The sequence below is a fragment of the Nicotiana tabacum genome, chromosome 23 (assembly GCF_000715075.1).
Source record: "Nicotiana tabacum cultivar K326 chromosome 23, ASM71507v2, whole genome shotgun sequence".
NCBI lineage: Eukaryota > Viridiplantae > Streptophyta > Magnoliopsida > Solanales > Solanaceae > Nicotiana > Nicotiana tabacum.
In genome coordinates this window covers 21339938-21355096 of record NC_134102.1, presented here as the reverse complement: position 1 = coordinate 21355096, position 15159 = coordinate 21339938, and the positions used below count along the sequence as shown (strand labels likewise).

The window sequence follows — 15159 nt, the reverse complement described above, 5'->3', positions numbered from 1 at the left end:
GCTAGTAATAAAATAAAATTATTTAGAAAATTTTTCTGAAAATAATTGATATATGTTTAACTTAATTGTTGGCTAACCTAGCTATAGTGTTGGGCGCCATCACGACCTATATGTGAAATTGGGTCGTGACAATCCAACTTTTAATTATTTTCATTTTTTGAGTTATTTTCATTTTCCTATTCCCCGATCCGTCTTCGCCACTAACATTCTTGCACTCCAAAATTTGCCTGCACACAGAATATCCACTGAATTTTAATTCACTATCTTATTCACAAACTCACCATCCACAATTCACAATCATCAAGAAGCTCATACACACATATTTTTCATGTATTTCTTCACCTGAATGCTGCAAATTTCCAATAGAAAGAGTCTCGTCCACCTCTCTTTACCCATGACATTGCAGTAGTCTCTTCTCAATTTTCACATCATCCATTTGACAGAAACAATTCTTGTGATTATTTTCTTATTCCAATTTCCGTTGGAATCTAATTAGTGGTGGATTTTGTGGGTGAAAATGAGAGAACAATCTTGCAATGATGGTTCTTGGGGGAGCAGAGGTGTATGTGGGAATTTAAAAAAATGGGGAAAAGAGGGGTTTGTGGCTGCTGGTTTGTTTTCTATGTTTTGAAAAATGGGGGTCTTGATATGGTTGATTCTGATAGAAAAATCACGGAAGGGGAAGCATAATGGTTGGGGCTGAAGATTATTATAAGATGTAATTAGGAGGAATTTATGAGTTTTGTTTAGGGAGGTGACTGAGGGAGAAGATGGAGATGAAGCTGACCAGGGTTCTGTCTAGTTTGTTTCTTTTTCTTTCTTTTTTTCTGTTTTGAAAAAGGAAGGGTTTTCGTTTGTTTTTTGTTTAAGTTAATGACACGTGTCATATCATTACTGGTTCGTGATATACACTTGTTGAAAAAAGTGGTCAAACGCAGAAGGAGAGTTTATTAGACCACTTTAAAAAGGTTAAGCGGACAAAGTAATTTTTGTCCTCAAAAACTAATTCAGGATAACTTATATAATTTGCCTTAAATTTTGGATTACTTTTAAAATTATAGCTTCAATTAGCAAAGGGTAAGTAAGAACCGAATTTCATAAAACCCGAATAGAACCGACCAATGGACGCCTACTCCTTTCCACCAAAAAAACAATTTATGAATTCACTCCTTAGACCTCAATGCCCCGATACTCATCGGTTGCGGTGGCTGATCCACTAAACAACAACTCAATCCCGATACCCAAATCCTCTGTTAACGTGGACGAGTATGCGCCTTCTATACCGCAATTTCCTTTAGTTCCAGTATTAATTGCATCACAGTACGAAGAAATTGAGGTTGAAGAAGCAACTAAAAACAGAGAAGAAAATAGTGAAGGATTAGCTCCACTCCACGAAGAAAATCATAAAAAAGGTTCGTTCTTTAAGAAATAAATTCCATTTTATTTATGTAGATTTTTTGGTGCTATAACTTTTGGGTGTTTACTATTTTGTGACTGCATGTCTTTAGTTTCGCTGTTTGGCTTTATTTGTCTTTTATTATCAAATGGACGAGCATATGATATATAGTGTACAAGTTCCAATCTTTATGATAAAATATGTTGGTTTCGATTTAGTAGTTGGCCCCAGTTTCTTTTGCATTTTTATTTATCATTTAATCACTGCTTTCCTGAAGCATGGTAAATTAATCTGAGCTGATTTTATGGGGCAAGTTCACCTGAGCCGAGGGTTATCAGAAACAGCCTCTCTATCTATATACTAACCTCCCCGGAGCCCACTTGTGAGATTATACTGGGTTGGTGGTTGTTTTTGTTGATTTTATGGGGCAAGTAGTAACAAGTTAGGTCGAACCCTTTGGCAGAAAAAAGCCTAGTAATTAAGTGGAGAAGAATAGAGGAGCAGGTGGTCTTCAGGATTTCTTGGTTATCAAAAATCGTTAGGGTAGTGTCACTTCGGTCATTGCGGATAAACTGACCTTACCATGTTTTTATTTCAGAATAAGCCTAGAGCTTTGAGAGGCAATTGTACTTGCTGGCAAAAGAATTTGGAGATTCGTTTTTCTGTTAAAACTATCCTTCATGATCGAGATTTAATCCTTGCCGCCTAAGAAATAGGGTGATTGGGGATATGGACCTGAACTCGGGACACGAGAGGGTTGTAGCATGTCGTAGGATGGTTGTTCTCGGCATGCTTTGGTGTTGATGTCCTACTTTTGTAATTGTTCCTCTTATAGGATTGGCTTATGCAATATATGCATCCAAATGGAGTAAACACTCAAAAACAGGGGGAAAATGGGCGAAACCCCACCGATTTGGGGTTGACTTCCTGTTTGTAGTTCCGTTACCTTCTTGACATTCCTTGTATGCCATGCTCGTTTGTTCTCCTCATTCTTCATGATTATTGTCATGATTCAGTCTTTTCGATTTTCATTTTGAATTGTTGAGTCCACACGTCAGCTATTTAGGTATGGGAAGGTCTCTTTATATGGTCTTAGACAATTCTCACTTCATGAACTAGCCTTTGACGTTTAGTTAGGCCCAAGTTTCATTTCTTTATTATGTTATTAGAGGAGGCCTATTCCAATTCTTGGTTTACCAATGTTGGGCCCCCTTATCATGCACACTCTAGTTGGCAAGCTTGGGCGTGCAAAGAGGGAAGGGGTGTTGAGTTCCCACATCAGATGGGAGGGTCTGTTTATATGATCTTGCACAATCCTGACCTTATGAGCGAGCTTTGAGGTTGAGTTACGCCCAAGGTCGGCATGTTGAAGACATAATTAGGTAAACAAAAGCGTCCTCTCTCCAATAGCTTTAGTTTTTAAATGAGATGGTCACACACTTCAAGATTGGAATCAGAGCAAGGTTTTTGGTTCTGAGTGTCACCGCCATCCGTTATCAAACAAAATTTCACGTGCTTGGCTCAGGATCGAGCCCACTTGTGAGGAACGTGTTGAAGACATACTTAAATAAATAAGATGTGCTCTCTCTAACAGCTTAAACTTTTAGATGAGATGGTCACACAATTCAACTTGAATCACAGATAATATAAAAAAGGACTTGCCCTGTGCACAAAGCATCCTGCATTCACGCAAGTGTTTTGAATAGCGTGCGGCGACAAATAGCGACGAGGGCTCGCTTCACTAAGGCGAGAGGCGAGAAGCGAAGCGCTCGCCTTTTTTATGTGAAGCGACAATTTATACAAAAAAATAAAATATTATATACATAACTATATATATATATATATAAACTAAAAAATCTATAGCAATAATATATTAATAAATATCTCAATTCAAAAATTAAAAACTCAATAGTCATAGTAGATTCATAAACTAAAACAAACAACATTTATTTTTCTTCAGGTTTGAAATAAAGCTCTCTGCCTCTGCCTAAAGTGAAGTTGTGAAGGAATTGAAAAACAAAAAACAGAGCAAAAAAAGAAAGAAGAAGAGAAGAAGAACAAAAAGAAAGACAGAAGTCAGAACAGACTAAAAACAGGGTGTTGCTTGATAAAAAACATAGCAAAAGAAAAAAAGAAGAGAAGAAAAAGAAAAAGGAAGAAAAAACAGAGCAAAAGCAGACTTTGTTCTGTTGACTGCTGCTTGATCAAAAGCAGAGGCAAAAAAAAAAAAAAAAAGAAAAAGGAAGAAAGAAAGAAAGACTGAAGAAAGAAGAAACAAGAAGAAAAAAAAAAAAGGAAACTCGAAGAAGAAGAGAAGCATACCTGGGTCGACTTGGATGAAGAGGAAAATGGCAGAATCTCGAGATGTGGCTAGGTCGACCACTGTGGCTATGGCTGGAGAAAGAAATCGATGTGGCTGTTTTGTTGTTTGAAGCGTGAAGAAGAAAGAAATGTCTGAAAGCTCAAAGCCCTAATCGCGAGTCGTTTTCTTTAATCACTGCTCTTTTTTTTTTTAAAGCGACGCTACAGTCACATCTCGCTACATTGTCGCCTCTCGCTACACAGGCAGAAGCGAGCGCTATTTGTAAAACGCAACACAGCAGAAAAGCGATGGAGGCTCGCATCGCTACGCCTCACGCTATTAGCGCTAAGGCGAGCGCTATTTACAACCCTGATTCACGCGGTTCGGGGAAGTAGCCCGCCCTACCCTAATGCAAGCATTATTGGCTGCTTCCACAACTCGGATCACAGATGATATCTTTTTTATAATTATATCTTTTCCTATATTTGATGTCAATGCAATTTCCGGCTCACTTTTCTATTGTGGCCTTCATTGTTCTTCCTTGTTACCTCCTTTATAAAAGGAATCTTTGTACAATGTTTTTAAAGGGAAAAACGTAAACAAATGACAAATATCCATGTGTCTTGAAGCGAAAGGCGGGAAGGGAAGCGCATGCTTCTTTGAAGTGCATCGCACAATTCACAACATTAAAAATACCAAACATATGATTTAAAGTGTAATAATCAAATTGCGATTCCTCTACCGATCCAAAAAAGTTTCCAATATACAATAATGATTATATTAGTCCAACTCCTCAAAATTGATATTAAAAGAACTGGCCACTTTTTTGTTGGGATCAATTTGCATGTCATCGTTTGATTCCGCACTTCTACGAAGCTTTATGGCTTCACCTATGAAGTGACAATCCCTTGCTCCACATTGCTTCATTGCTTTAATCTACGAAGCAATGGCTTTTAATAACACTGCTATGAGATGTTGAGTCCATATAAGTCTAGAGTAAATATGCACTATTATTTTCATAGTGTCACATATGGGGCGCAATCTTGAGATCCTAACTCCCTCCAAAGTAAGGGTCATTCTTTTTGTTGGCATAATAGGCAAATAGACATCCATTCTTGCACGAAATTCTGTACCAACCCTCCAACTCCACAGATTATCATCCAAACTTCTTAAATATTCAAAAACAGTGTGTTAAACACCTTTGACCGTTGATAGTGCTTTTGTGGCACTGAGCACGAATGTTTCTAATTAATCCCTATAATCCGTGGATGTAGGTGGGATTCAACTCTATTGAGTTTGAGGGAATGACATGCAATTGTTTGTGGTGTAGGTGGTGTGTGTTCTTAATGAAGAGGAAGGGGATGGTGAAGATTTAAGATGGAGAGATGGTGGTTGTGTTGAACCAGTGTTGTCAAAGGCGCGCTTAAGCCCGGAAGCGAGGCTCAAAACATGTTGAGCGCTTCGCCTCGCTTTGTAGACGCTTTAGTGTTATATCAAGGCTCTAAGGCATACTTTTCCTTGCCAATGAATGTAATCCTGAAAAGGCGACATTAAACAATTGATATTTCACTTTATCGTAATTTGTTTTTTCAATTTCTCTGTCTATATATTTGTTATTCATGCTTATAATTATTAGTCTTGGACTGCATATACATATTTTTACTTTTTCTCCAGTTGCACCTTTTTTCATTAAAACCCACACTTTATTCGCGATTTGCGCTTAAAGCCCCAACGGACCTTAGAGCTTTTTTGCACATTTCCCCTTTGATAACACTGTGTTGAACTATGACCAATGCTGAAAAATGGTGGAGCTATGGATTTTGTTGGTGGTCAGTCTTCTATTAGGAATGAGCGTCAGAGTGAATTAGATTCTTATGAGGGAAAAGATTACTGGAGGAATTTTTCAAGGAGAAGATGGTCGGAAAACTTTGTGGTTAGAAAGAGAACTGGGATGGATTTGGGATTTTTTTTTTTTTAAAGTAGCTTTTTGAAAATAAATGGTGATGTGGCCTGGTGTATCTGATGTAGATACCGACGTGTATTCACGTCAACGCGATTAAGAAATACGCAAAGTAGTTTTAGGTAGATACTGACATGTATTCACATCAACACAATTAAGAGAACATAGAGTCAGAGGTGTTTAAAACATTGGTTTTGAACAGTTTCAGATGTCTAGATGAAAACCTGTGGAGTTGGGGGGTCAAGCACAAAAATCCATGCAAATACAAAACTCTATTTGCCTATTAAGCCTTTTTTCCCCACTCTACCAAATGTGATTTCTTCTCGTCTTTTAGTTCCCACTAAAAAGTATCTCCAATCTATCAACTATAGTGGATGGGGTAAAATATAGCCACATACTATGTGGGTAACTTATAAAAATATCTTCAACTTTCCTCCCTTAGGCAAATATAGTTATTCCAACTATTAAGTCTTTTCTAGAGAATTTTTCTATGACATGCTGTTAGAGTTCTTTGTCCTTGAATTTCCTTCATAGAGGAAGTCCCAAATACGTAGTCAATACTCAATACTGGGACCACTTTCCTGATTCACTCATGGTTAGTGTCAAAGTATGGATTCTTGCGCAACCCCAGCTGGTACCAGTTTGGCCTTATGTATGTATTCGCAGCCTCGGCACAACTTTAAACATGCTACTAAATAAGTACGGCAGTAATCTACCCTATGATTCATAGGGGTTAGAAGTATCATTTGCAAACAATAGATATGATACGGTGATCATTCCTTTTCTTTCCTGGCCAACCTCAAACCTTTCTTTTGAATTCCCTTAGACAATGTTTCCTCTATGATTATACTGAAGCTTGAAAGCCCCATTGCGATCTGATAAGGATCTCCCCTTTACCCCCCAGACTCTCTAAAGAATTCACATGTGGTGCCATTCAAAAGGACGAAAAACCCCATTATAGACATATTGCCTAATCTGTTTTCTCCACCGTTGTATATGGTTATGGGATCATATATATGTTTGATCATATGTATGCTTTTTCAAAGTATAATTGTACTAACAAATTCGGCGTACTAACAAATTCGGCTGTCCAATTCTCAGTCTAATCTTGTGTCTACTAACTCATAAGCTATCAAACAAGAAGTTTTCTCCCTGCAAATGCATATTGAGGTGATTAGGTTATCCAACACGAGTTTCAATATCCTTTCAAGTGTTATTGTTATTATTTTTAGATACTTCTCAAGGCTAAAAAACCTAAATTCCTTAATATCATTAGCTCCACTCTTTTTCGTAGTAAGCACAGTAAATGAACTTGACCTCTTGAACAATTTGAACTCTTATTGAAAGAACACAAACAGTAGAATTCGGAAAGATCAAATGATCATCCAGAGTTGCAAATACCATGCATAAAAACTTAGTGGTGATAACCTAATGTTGAGTTTTCTCCATTTATATGGATATTACCTAGACCATGGATTTAAGATGGTTCAGAAGTATTGATCAAGACCTTGTTTCCAATATTGCGTGTCTCTTATGCATGCACCTGTTGTTGTTACCAAGGAATTAGAGATGCTTAAAGGAGTTTTGTGGGACACTAAGAACGAGGTCAAAACTTGAAGGCAGTTACATCTTTGATAAAGAGGCAAAGGGGTTCGAGATGAGAGGTTTGAGTGTCTTCAACAAAGCTAATTCTGAGAAATAATTATGGGGTTTTGGCAACGAGGTGCATGCTTTATGAGAAGGAGGGGGGACTCTTCCTCAAACCCACCCCCATTGCCCCATTACCATCCCTAAATATGGAAATATGCAATGTAGGATTTCCTTAAGGTTTGTTCTGCACCATTATCTATTGGCCTTATTATTTAGCAATAAAGTTTCATGTGCCTTAACTTTGCTTGTGTGAGCTTGCTCATATTACTGATCCTAAACACAAATAAACCACATTGCTCATATGGGGTTGCGGTATGCTTGAAGCTAGCGTAAAACATGTCAATTTATGATGAATCCTTATATAACAAATATCATTGGGGTGTGCCCACCTAGGCATGCATACATCGGCACCCAAATGTGATAGAAAAATGGGCAAGGGGTTGTATCACATTGTCGCATGGGTGTGAGGAAGTATGAGCAAGGATTCCCACATCACGGAGAGGTCTTGGTAAAGAAGTTAGTTGCGCCACATCAGTGTCCAGATGTGGTGCAAAATATGAAAGGGTTCCCATAACATGGATGGGTGTGGGTAAAGTAGCTAGTTCCACCATATCAGTGCCTGGATGTGGTGCAAAATAAGAAAATCTTCTCACATCATGGACAAATAAGGGTAAAAGAGCTAGTCTAAGAAAGTCGGATCCGGGTAGGTAGCTGGAACATAGGCACTTTGAGTGGATACCCTAAAAAGGAGGAGCGTGGATATTGCAGGCTTATAGGAAACTAAATAAATGGATAGGGCAAAAGCCTATAGAAATAGGTAACATGAGTTATAAATTACGGTATTGTGAGATAGATAAAATAGGAATGTAGTGAAAATTATTGTAGAACCGAGACTTATAGATAAGATTATAAAGGTAAAATGAGTCGGAGATAGGATTATTGCACTAAAGATTGTATGGCGAAAAGAGACAATCAATGATATTATTGGCTATGCTTCACAATATGATTAGATGTAGAAGGTATAGCTAAGTTTTGGGAGGATATGTACACTTTGGTTCAAGGGATTCCAGGAGACAATAAATCTTTATAGGGGGGGATTTAAATGGTCATGTAGATGAAGATAGTGACAGTTTTGAACAAGTACACTGGGATTATGGTTATGGTTACTAGGAATGACGAAGGGAAGGTCGTCTCAATATTCGCTTTAGCTTATGATTTAGTGATAGCTAGCACATACTTTAAAAAAAGAGATTCTCACATAATAACTTATATAAGTGGGGGTAACCATAGTCAAATAAACTTTATCCTTCCAAAAAAGCGTGATAGAACTACATGCAAGGACGGTAAAATTATTCCAGGAAAAGTGATGACAACCCAACATAGGTTAGTGATTTTAAATGTAAAGCTTAAGAGTAGAGTGAAAAAAAAGAAGACAATTTGCAAACAACCGCAAATTAGGTGGTCGACATTAAAAGGCGTTAACAATTAGCGTTTTAAGAAAAACTACCAGAGAATGGAGCTTGGTACGTAGAGGGACGTAGACATCCTGTGGAAGGAAATGTCAGGTTGCATTAAAAATGTAGTAATTGAATCGTTAGGTGTGTCTAAAGCTCTAGGACTCGAAGACAGGAATTCTGGTGGTGAATTGAGGAGGTACAAAGAGTTACTAAAGCTAAAAGAAAGTGCTATAGGAAGTTGCCTAAAGTAGAAGACGAGGAAGCCTTTGGAGAAAGAGTACGACCTGCAAACAACCGCTAATTAGGTGGTGGGCATTAAAGGGTGCTTACGGATTAGCGTTTTAAGAAAAACTACGAGAGAAGGGAGCTAAGGACATAGAGGAGGATGCAGACATTCTATGGAGGGAACTATTAGGGTGCATTAAAAAAGTAAATGAATTGTTAGGTGTTTTTAAAGATCTAGGACTCGACCACATGAATCCCGGTGGTGAAATGATGAGGTATAAAGAGTTATTAAAGCTAAAGAAAGTGCTATATGAAGTTGCTAAAAGCAGAAGACAGGGAAGCCTTTGAAGGATACAAGAGGGAAGCTAAGAAGGCTATTAATAAAGCTCGAGTGGAAGCTCTAGATGACTTGTACCAAAAGCTAGGGAAATAACGAGGTCACGGAGCTATTGATCAGTTGTTCAACTCGAATCAAGACAATGACATTTTGGACCTCTACACATCTGTGCATGATAGAAACGTTTACACTCGTAGAATTAGGCAAACAAAGGTAAAGGATGCCTTGAAAAATATGAGGATTGGAGTGCTTGTGGTAAGCACCCTCCACTTCCAACCAAGAGGTTGTGAGTTCGAGTCACCCCAAGAGCAAGGTGGGGAGTTCTTGGAGGGAGGGAGCCGAGGGTCTATTGGAAATAGCCTCTCTATCCCAGGGTAGGGGTAAGGTCTGCATACACACTACCCTCCCCAGACCCTACTAGTAGGATTATACTGAGTTGTTATTGTTGTTGTTGTTGGAGTGCTTGTGGTTCAGATAGTATCCTGATAGAGGTTCAGAAGTGTCATGGAGAGGGAGTAGAATGGTTCACCAAGCTATTCAATGCTATACTAAAAAGTGGTAGGATGCCCGACGAGTGAATACTGATTCCAAATTTTAAGAACAACGGAAATATCAAAGTTGTGCAAAATATCTTAATATTGAGCTCAGGAGCCATATGATGAAGCTATAGGAAAGAGTAATAGAGCGTAAATGTAAGAATATACAAGTGTGATAGACAACCAGTTTGGGTTAATGCTTGGTAGATCTGTAACCGAGGCTATATTCTCGCGAAGAAGATTGATGAAAATTAATCGTAGAAAGGAAGAAAGATCTACATATGGTGTTCATTGACCTAGAGAAAGTACATGTAGAGTACCATGAAAGGTCCTTAGGTGGGTAATAGAAAAAAAAGGAATTCATATTAAATACTCCCTTTATCCTAATTTATGTGAAGGGGTTCGGAGTACGAGGGTCAAATCACTTAATTGTTTATGTGAATTCGGTTATAGATTCTTCATATTTTTTAAAATAAAATTTATACATTTGCAAACTACATGAAAAGTACTACAAGTCAACATAGGTAGTGATTCAAAATAAGAGTCTAAGAAAATCATAATCAAAGAAAAATTTGTTCGACTCCCAAAAAGTAATACCTTCACATAAAATGGGACAGAGAGAGTATATAAATGTCACAAAGCACATGTATGAATGAGCCGTCATTAGCGTGAGAATAGTAGTAGAAGATACAAAAAAGTTTCTCATAACAATGGATCTACACCAGGGATCATTATTGAACCTCTACTTGTTTACCCTAGTTTTGGATGTGCTAACTAATACAATACAATATGAGGTCCCATGGTATATGCTATTTATTGAGAACGAAACCGGCGTGGGCGTCAACCAAAAACATGAACTATGGAGATTAAAGGTTTTAGGATTAGTAGAAATAAGATTGAATACTTGCACTGCAGGTTTAGTCAGCATGAGAAAAGCAAAATTGAGGTGAGACTAAACGAAATTGTAGTGCCAAAATACAAATACGTTAGATATATATGATCGTTGTTTCAAGAGAATGGAATGATAAATGAAGATGTTACTTATAGAATTAAAACCGATAGTTGAAATGGAAAAGTGCTACTATCAGGGTGTTATGTGATAGGAGGATGCGTACTAAAGTAAAAGGTAAGTTGTACAAAAAAATTATAGGACCAACAAAATGCTAGTGAATGTTGGGCCACTAAATCTAATGTATTTACGAGATGAATGTTACAGAGATGCGGATGCTAGAATTGATGTGTGGTCATACAAAATTAGATAAGATAAAAAATGACCATATTCGCCGGAAAGTGAAAATAACACGCATTGAAAATAACATGAGAGAAGGCTCCTAGATAGTTTGGTCATGTCCTGCATCGACCTAACAAATGCATCGGTCCGTAGGTGTGAAACTATGGCGAGTGAAGGTGTTAAAAAAGAACAAGGTAGACCTAAAATCACATGTAAGGAAATTGTCTTAAAATACCTATAATTTCTTAGAATCAATACAGAGTAGTTAAAAATAGGGCACAATAGAAGAAAAAGATCCATATAGGTAATATCTACTAGTTGAGAATAGGTTTAGTCTTGTTAGTACGTTGATTTTAAACCTATTGCTTTTGTCTAGGAGTGTTTTGACCTTATCATAAATTTAATATTTAAAATATTATTTATAGATATGTAACTTATTTTTCACTCTTATTTTTATTTGGTATGTTGATGACATGAGTTGAGCTTTAATGGAGAGACATGGTTAGTGAGGATACATGTAGCCGATCCCAACATGTTTGGGACTGAGGCCTAGTAGTTGTTGTAAGGTTTGTGTGCACGGTAGATCTGGTAAGACAGACAATGGTTTTCATGCTTAGGTAGAGTTTTCGGGTAGATAAATGTTAGGGTATCCACCAAAAAGTTGTTCCATTGCTATTTGACTTACTCTGATCTTTCTTCCTTGTAGATGGAACCCACATTCTGGAGCCTGTGGGTCTTGAAGAGCACTTAAGATCAGGAATTTCTACTCCAAAACAATCTGTAGTAAATCCTGATACCACTATGCTTGAAGAGGGTAGTGGCAGTTGCAGAATATCTAATTCAGATGAAAGAAGAGAAAAGAATGATTCAAGTTTGGATGGTGAGAACTCTTGTTAAATTAAATGGGAAACATTCCGGTATTACTTATCAATTAAAAAAATTGAACATTCTGATCTCCTGTAACAAGAGTCATAGAGATTCACTGGGATCCTATTGGGGCTCTTGCAGGAAAAAGAATGGTCGTGCTTTCTGATCCTCAAGCTCTTAGATACAGTGGGAAAAGGATAACCCATGTAATCCAGCCTTTTGATCATGAAGCAAGTGCTGATATAGTAAATAGTGATGCTTCTAGCAAGGAAGTTATTGGTGCCCAATTCTCTGAAGGAGGAGGTCATCAAGAAGCGTCTGAGGATTTACGACAGACATCATCAAGGTTTATTATACTGGTCCTGGTTCAATTCTTTAGTCGTACTAGGAAGTTGGGTCTTATGCTGCTTTTGAATATCTCCTTGTTGGAAGTTTGTTTTGGCTATATTTCAAGTAGAACCAAGTCTTGATATTCTGGATTTTCCAGGTTGGATCTTCCAAAGATTAGGCTAAGAAGTTTGTCCCCAGCTGATGATTCTAGTGGTGGAAACAAAAGACCAGCAGATAGAAGTGAGTTTTACTCTAGAAGTTGGTGCATCAAAGGAAGGGATCCTCTAACTAGCCATGATAATGACGGTGTTTTAGATGCTGCAAAGATGAAAAGCAAACTCATAGATGGAGAAGGTAATATCAAACTAGTTTTATAGGAATGGGTTAACCTTAAGTATTGCACAGCCTTGCATTACTAATCCTGACAAAGTAACTTCTGCCTTATAGGTTCAAAAAATACCACTGAAAGACTAGCAGCAGATTGTTTTTCTGATTTGGCACCATCTGCAGTTCGATGTGGAGAAAATCAAAGGTTGAATAGTGACATTGAATTGCATATGCATAGCGATGAGCATCGGTCAAACATACCGTTTAGAGACATCGAAAGGGAGACTCTTGGATGTAAACCCTACTTGGCTGGTTATGGAAGCTCTTCATCACTATTACTCAAAGATGATTCTCTTAATAAAGATAGCTATCATAGTGGAGTGCTTCTAAGTAGCTCAGTACTGTCATCTTACAAGTATCAGAACGCTGAAGTTCCGTCTTATAGCTCAGTTTTGGACGACACGAGTTATAAGAGGTCCCAGCTTATACTCGGAAATCATCATTATCCACACTTGAATCACTCTGTGGATAGGTGGCCTTCTTATCTTACTTCTTCTTCAAACCTAGATCCGGTTAGTGATCAGAAGCTTTTAGACCATAGTCGAGCATATTGTTCTTCTAGGTCAATCTCAAACAAGTCTTCAGCACTTCCTGGTTCTGGAACTGAGCCTTTCTCTTGGACTGATTTATCAAGGGACATGGAACACTCACGTGATTATAAGACCAAGGTGTATTTTGATGACTGGAAGCCTTCTGTGCCTTTTCAACCATCAACCTTTCTTAGTCAAATTATTCCCCCTCCAGAAAGTCTGTATGATCCGATTCGTGATAGCATTGAGCAAACCAGCGCAGCAGAGAAAGATTTGACTGCCGATGAAAGAGAAACAACTGATAGAGCTACAACTCATCAAGAAAACGTGAATACCTCTTCAAAAGAAGAAAAACACCCAAGACCAGTTAATCCCAGAGGCCAAAAAAGGACACAATCAAAATTAGAGAGGCCCAGACACAACTATGAAATTGATAATGACTTTAGGAGAGATGGATCTGTGAACTATGAATCAGGAGTTTTGAAGCATTTTCGTGCTGCTCTTGTGGAATTCGTCAAAGAATTGCTGAAGCCAACTTGGCATGAAGGTCTCTTGATTAGGGATGCATATAAGATGATTGTTAAGAAATCAGTAGATAAGGTCATTAACTCTTTGCAACCTGATCAAATTCCTGATACGACTGAATCCATTAAGCAGTATCTCTCTGTTTCTAAGCCAAAAGTAGCTAAGCTCATTGAGGTGAGTCAACACTTTGGAACAGTACTCACTGACTGTGGCTGAGTCTTTCTTCCCTGAACTTGACAATTGATTTATCTGTGATTGCAGGGGTATGTGGAGAAATATGGAAAATCTTGAGATGAATTTTGCTCTACGTGCTGCCATCAGTCAGGAATTGGTGAAACACGTCATTGTGGGACAACTTTTGTTTCTACTAAGGGGCTAGAATCAAAATGTTAATTTTTCGTATGGATTTCCTCTTATAAGATAAGACCTTTTTTGCTGCTTTATGGCTCGAAAGTGTTTGGAATCTTCTATGATTTCTTGGTAATAGTTTGATTCAATCTTGGTAGGGAAATAATATTTGCTAATGTGCCATCATCTTCGCTGGAGTCAACTACTAGATTACTGCTCCTGTCATACTTTTCTCTGTGCTTTTTCCTCATTGGATGCTCTGGCATTGAGAAGGAAGGATGTATTTAGATGCAATAGGCCGTGGAGGAGACCACTGATAATCCAGGAATCTTCAATCTGACGTCAACAGCTAGTCTCACAATCTGGCACTTACGTCCCGACATTGTCATTGTATACTCCCGCAAGTCGGAAGGCAGTGGGAAAATGAGGAGGACACGGCGCGACATCTATTAGCAGCCAATTCTCCATACAAATAGAGGCATCTATAAGAAAGATACTTTGATGGCTTTGGCGTGAAGGTCTCATTAGCTCGTATAAGGCTCCGGGTCTGAACCGTAGTTTGTGCTCTTTGCACTTTTAAAAGTTAGGAAACTAAAACATCCTAATAGTTGAAGGAAGGTAATAAAGACGAGTAGGAGCAGATTGTGCCTTTGAAGATAAACAAACACGACATTTCGTTAGTAAGGGAAGTGTCAACTTCTTTCTCCAGGGTTACATGAAGTAGATTGGGAGGTCTTTCATCCCTTGTCTTTGAATAGGGGAATATGTCCTCATAAAATCTTTCTCCAATCAACTTAGCTGGTTAGATATTGACTAGTGCAAGTAATACATGAAATAAACTAGCAACCATAGTTCGTGACAAAGTATTGGATAGCAAGCAAGGATACTTTTGTTTGTTTCTTCTCCACTAAACATGGGAGTTTATGGATAATTATAGATCAGTGGTTACCTAGTGAACTTTGATTTGATCCCCTTGAGTAAGAGGCACCCACCTCATCCGGGGAGAGGTTCACTATGATGGGAGGATCTTGACTGGGAAACGGAGGTTTAGGTTTGAGCAGCTTTTTGTTCATTCAAT

At 38.1% G+C, this 15159-nt stretch overlaps 1 protein-coding gene across 1 annotated transcript; it reads left to right on the top strand.

The window, feature by feature from the left end:
* The first annotated feature begins 228 nt into the window (after positions 1 to 228).
* Positions 229 to 14244, top strand: LOC107760245 (uncharacterized). The gene is made up of 6 exons (XM_016578263.2): positions 229 to 1412; positions 11801 to 11974; positions 12103 to 12307; positions 12449 to 12645; positions 12739 to 13907; positions 13995 to 14244. The coding sequence occupies exons 1-6, from the start codon at positions 1181 to 1183 to the stop codon at positions 14022 to 14024; spliced, it is 2007 nt and encodes a 668-aa protein (XP_016433749.2). The 5' UTR covers positions 229 to 1180; the 3' UTR covers positions 14025 to 14244.
* The last annotated feature ends 915 nt before the right edge of the window (positions 14245 to 15159 follow it).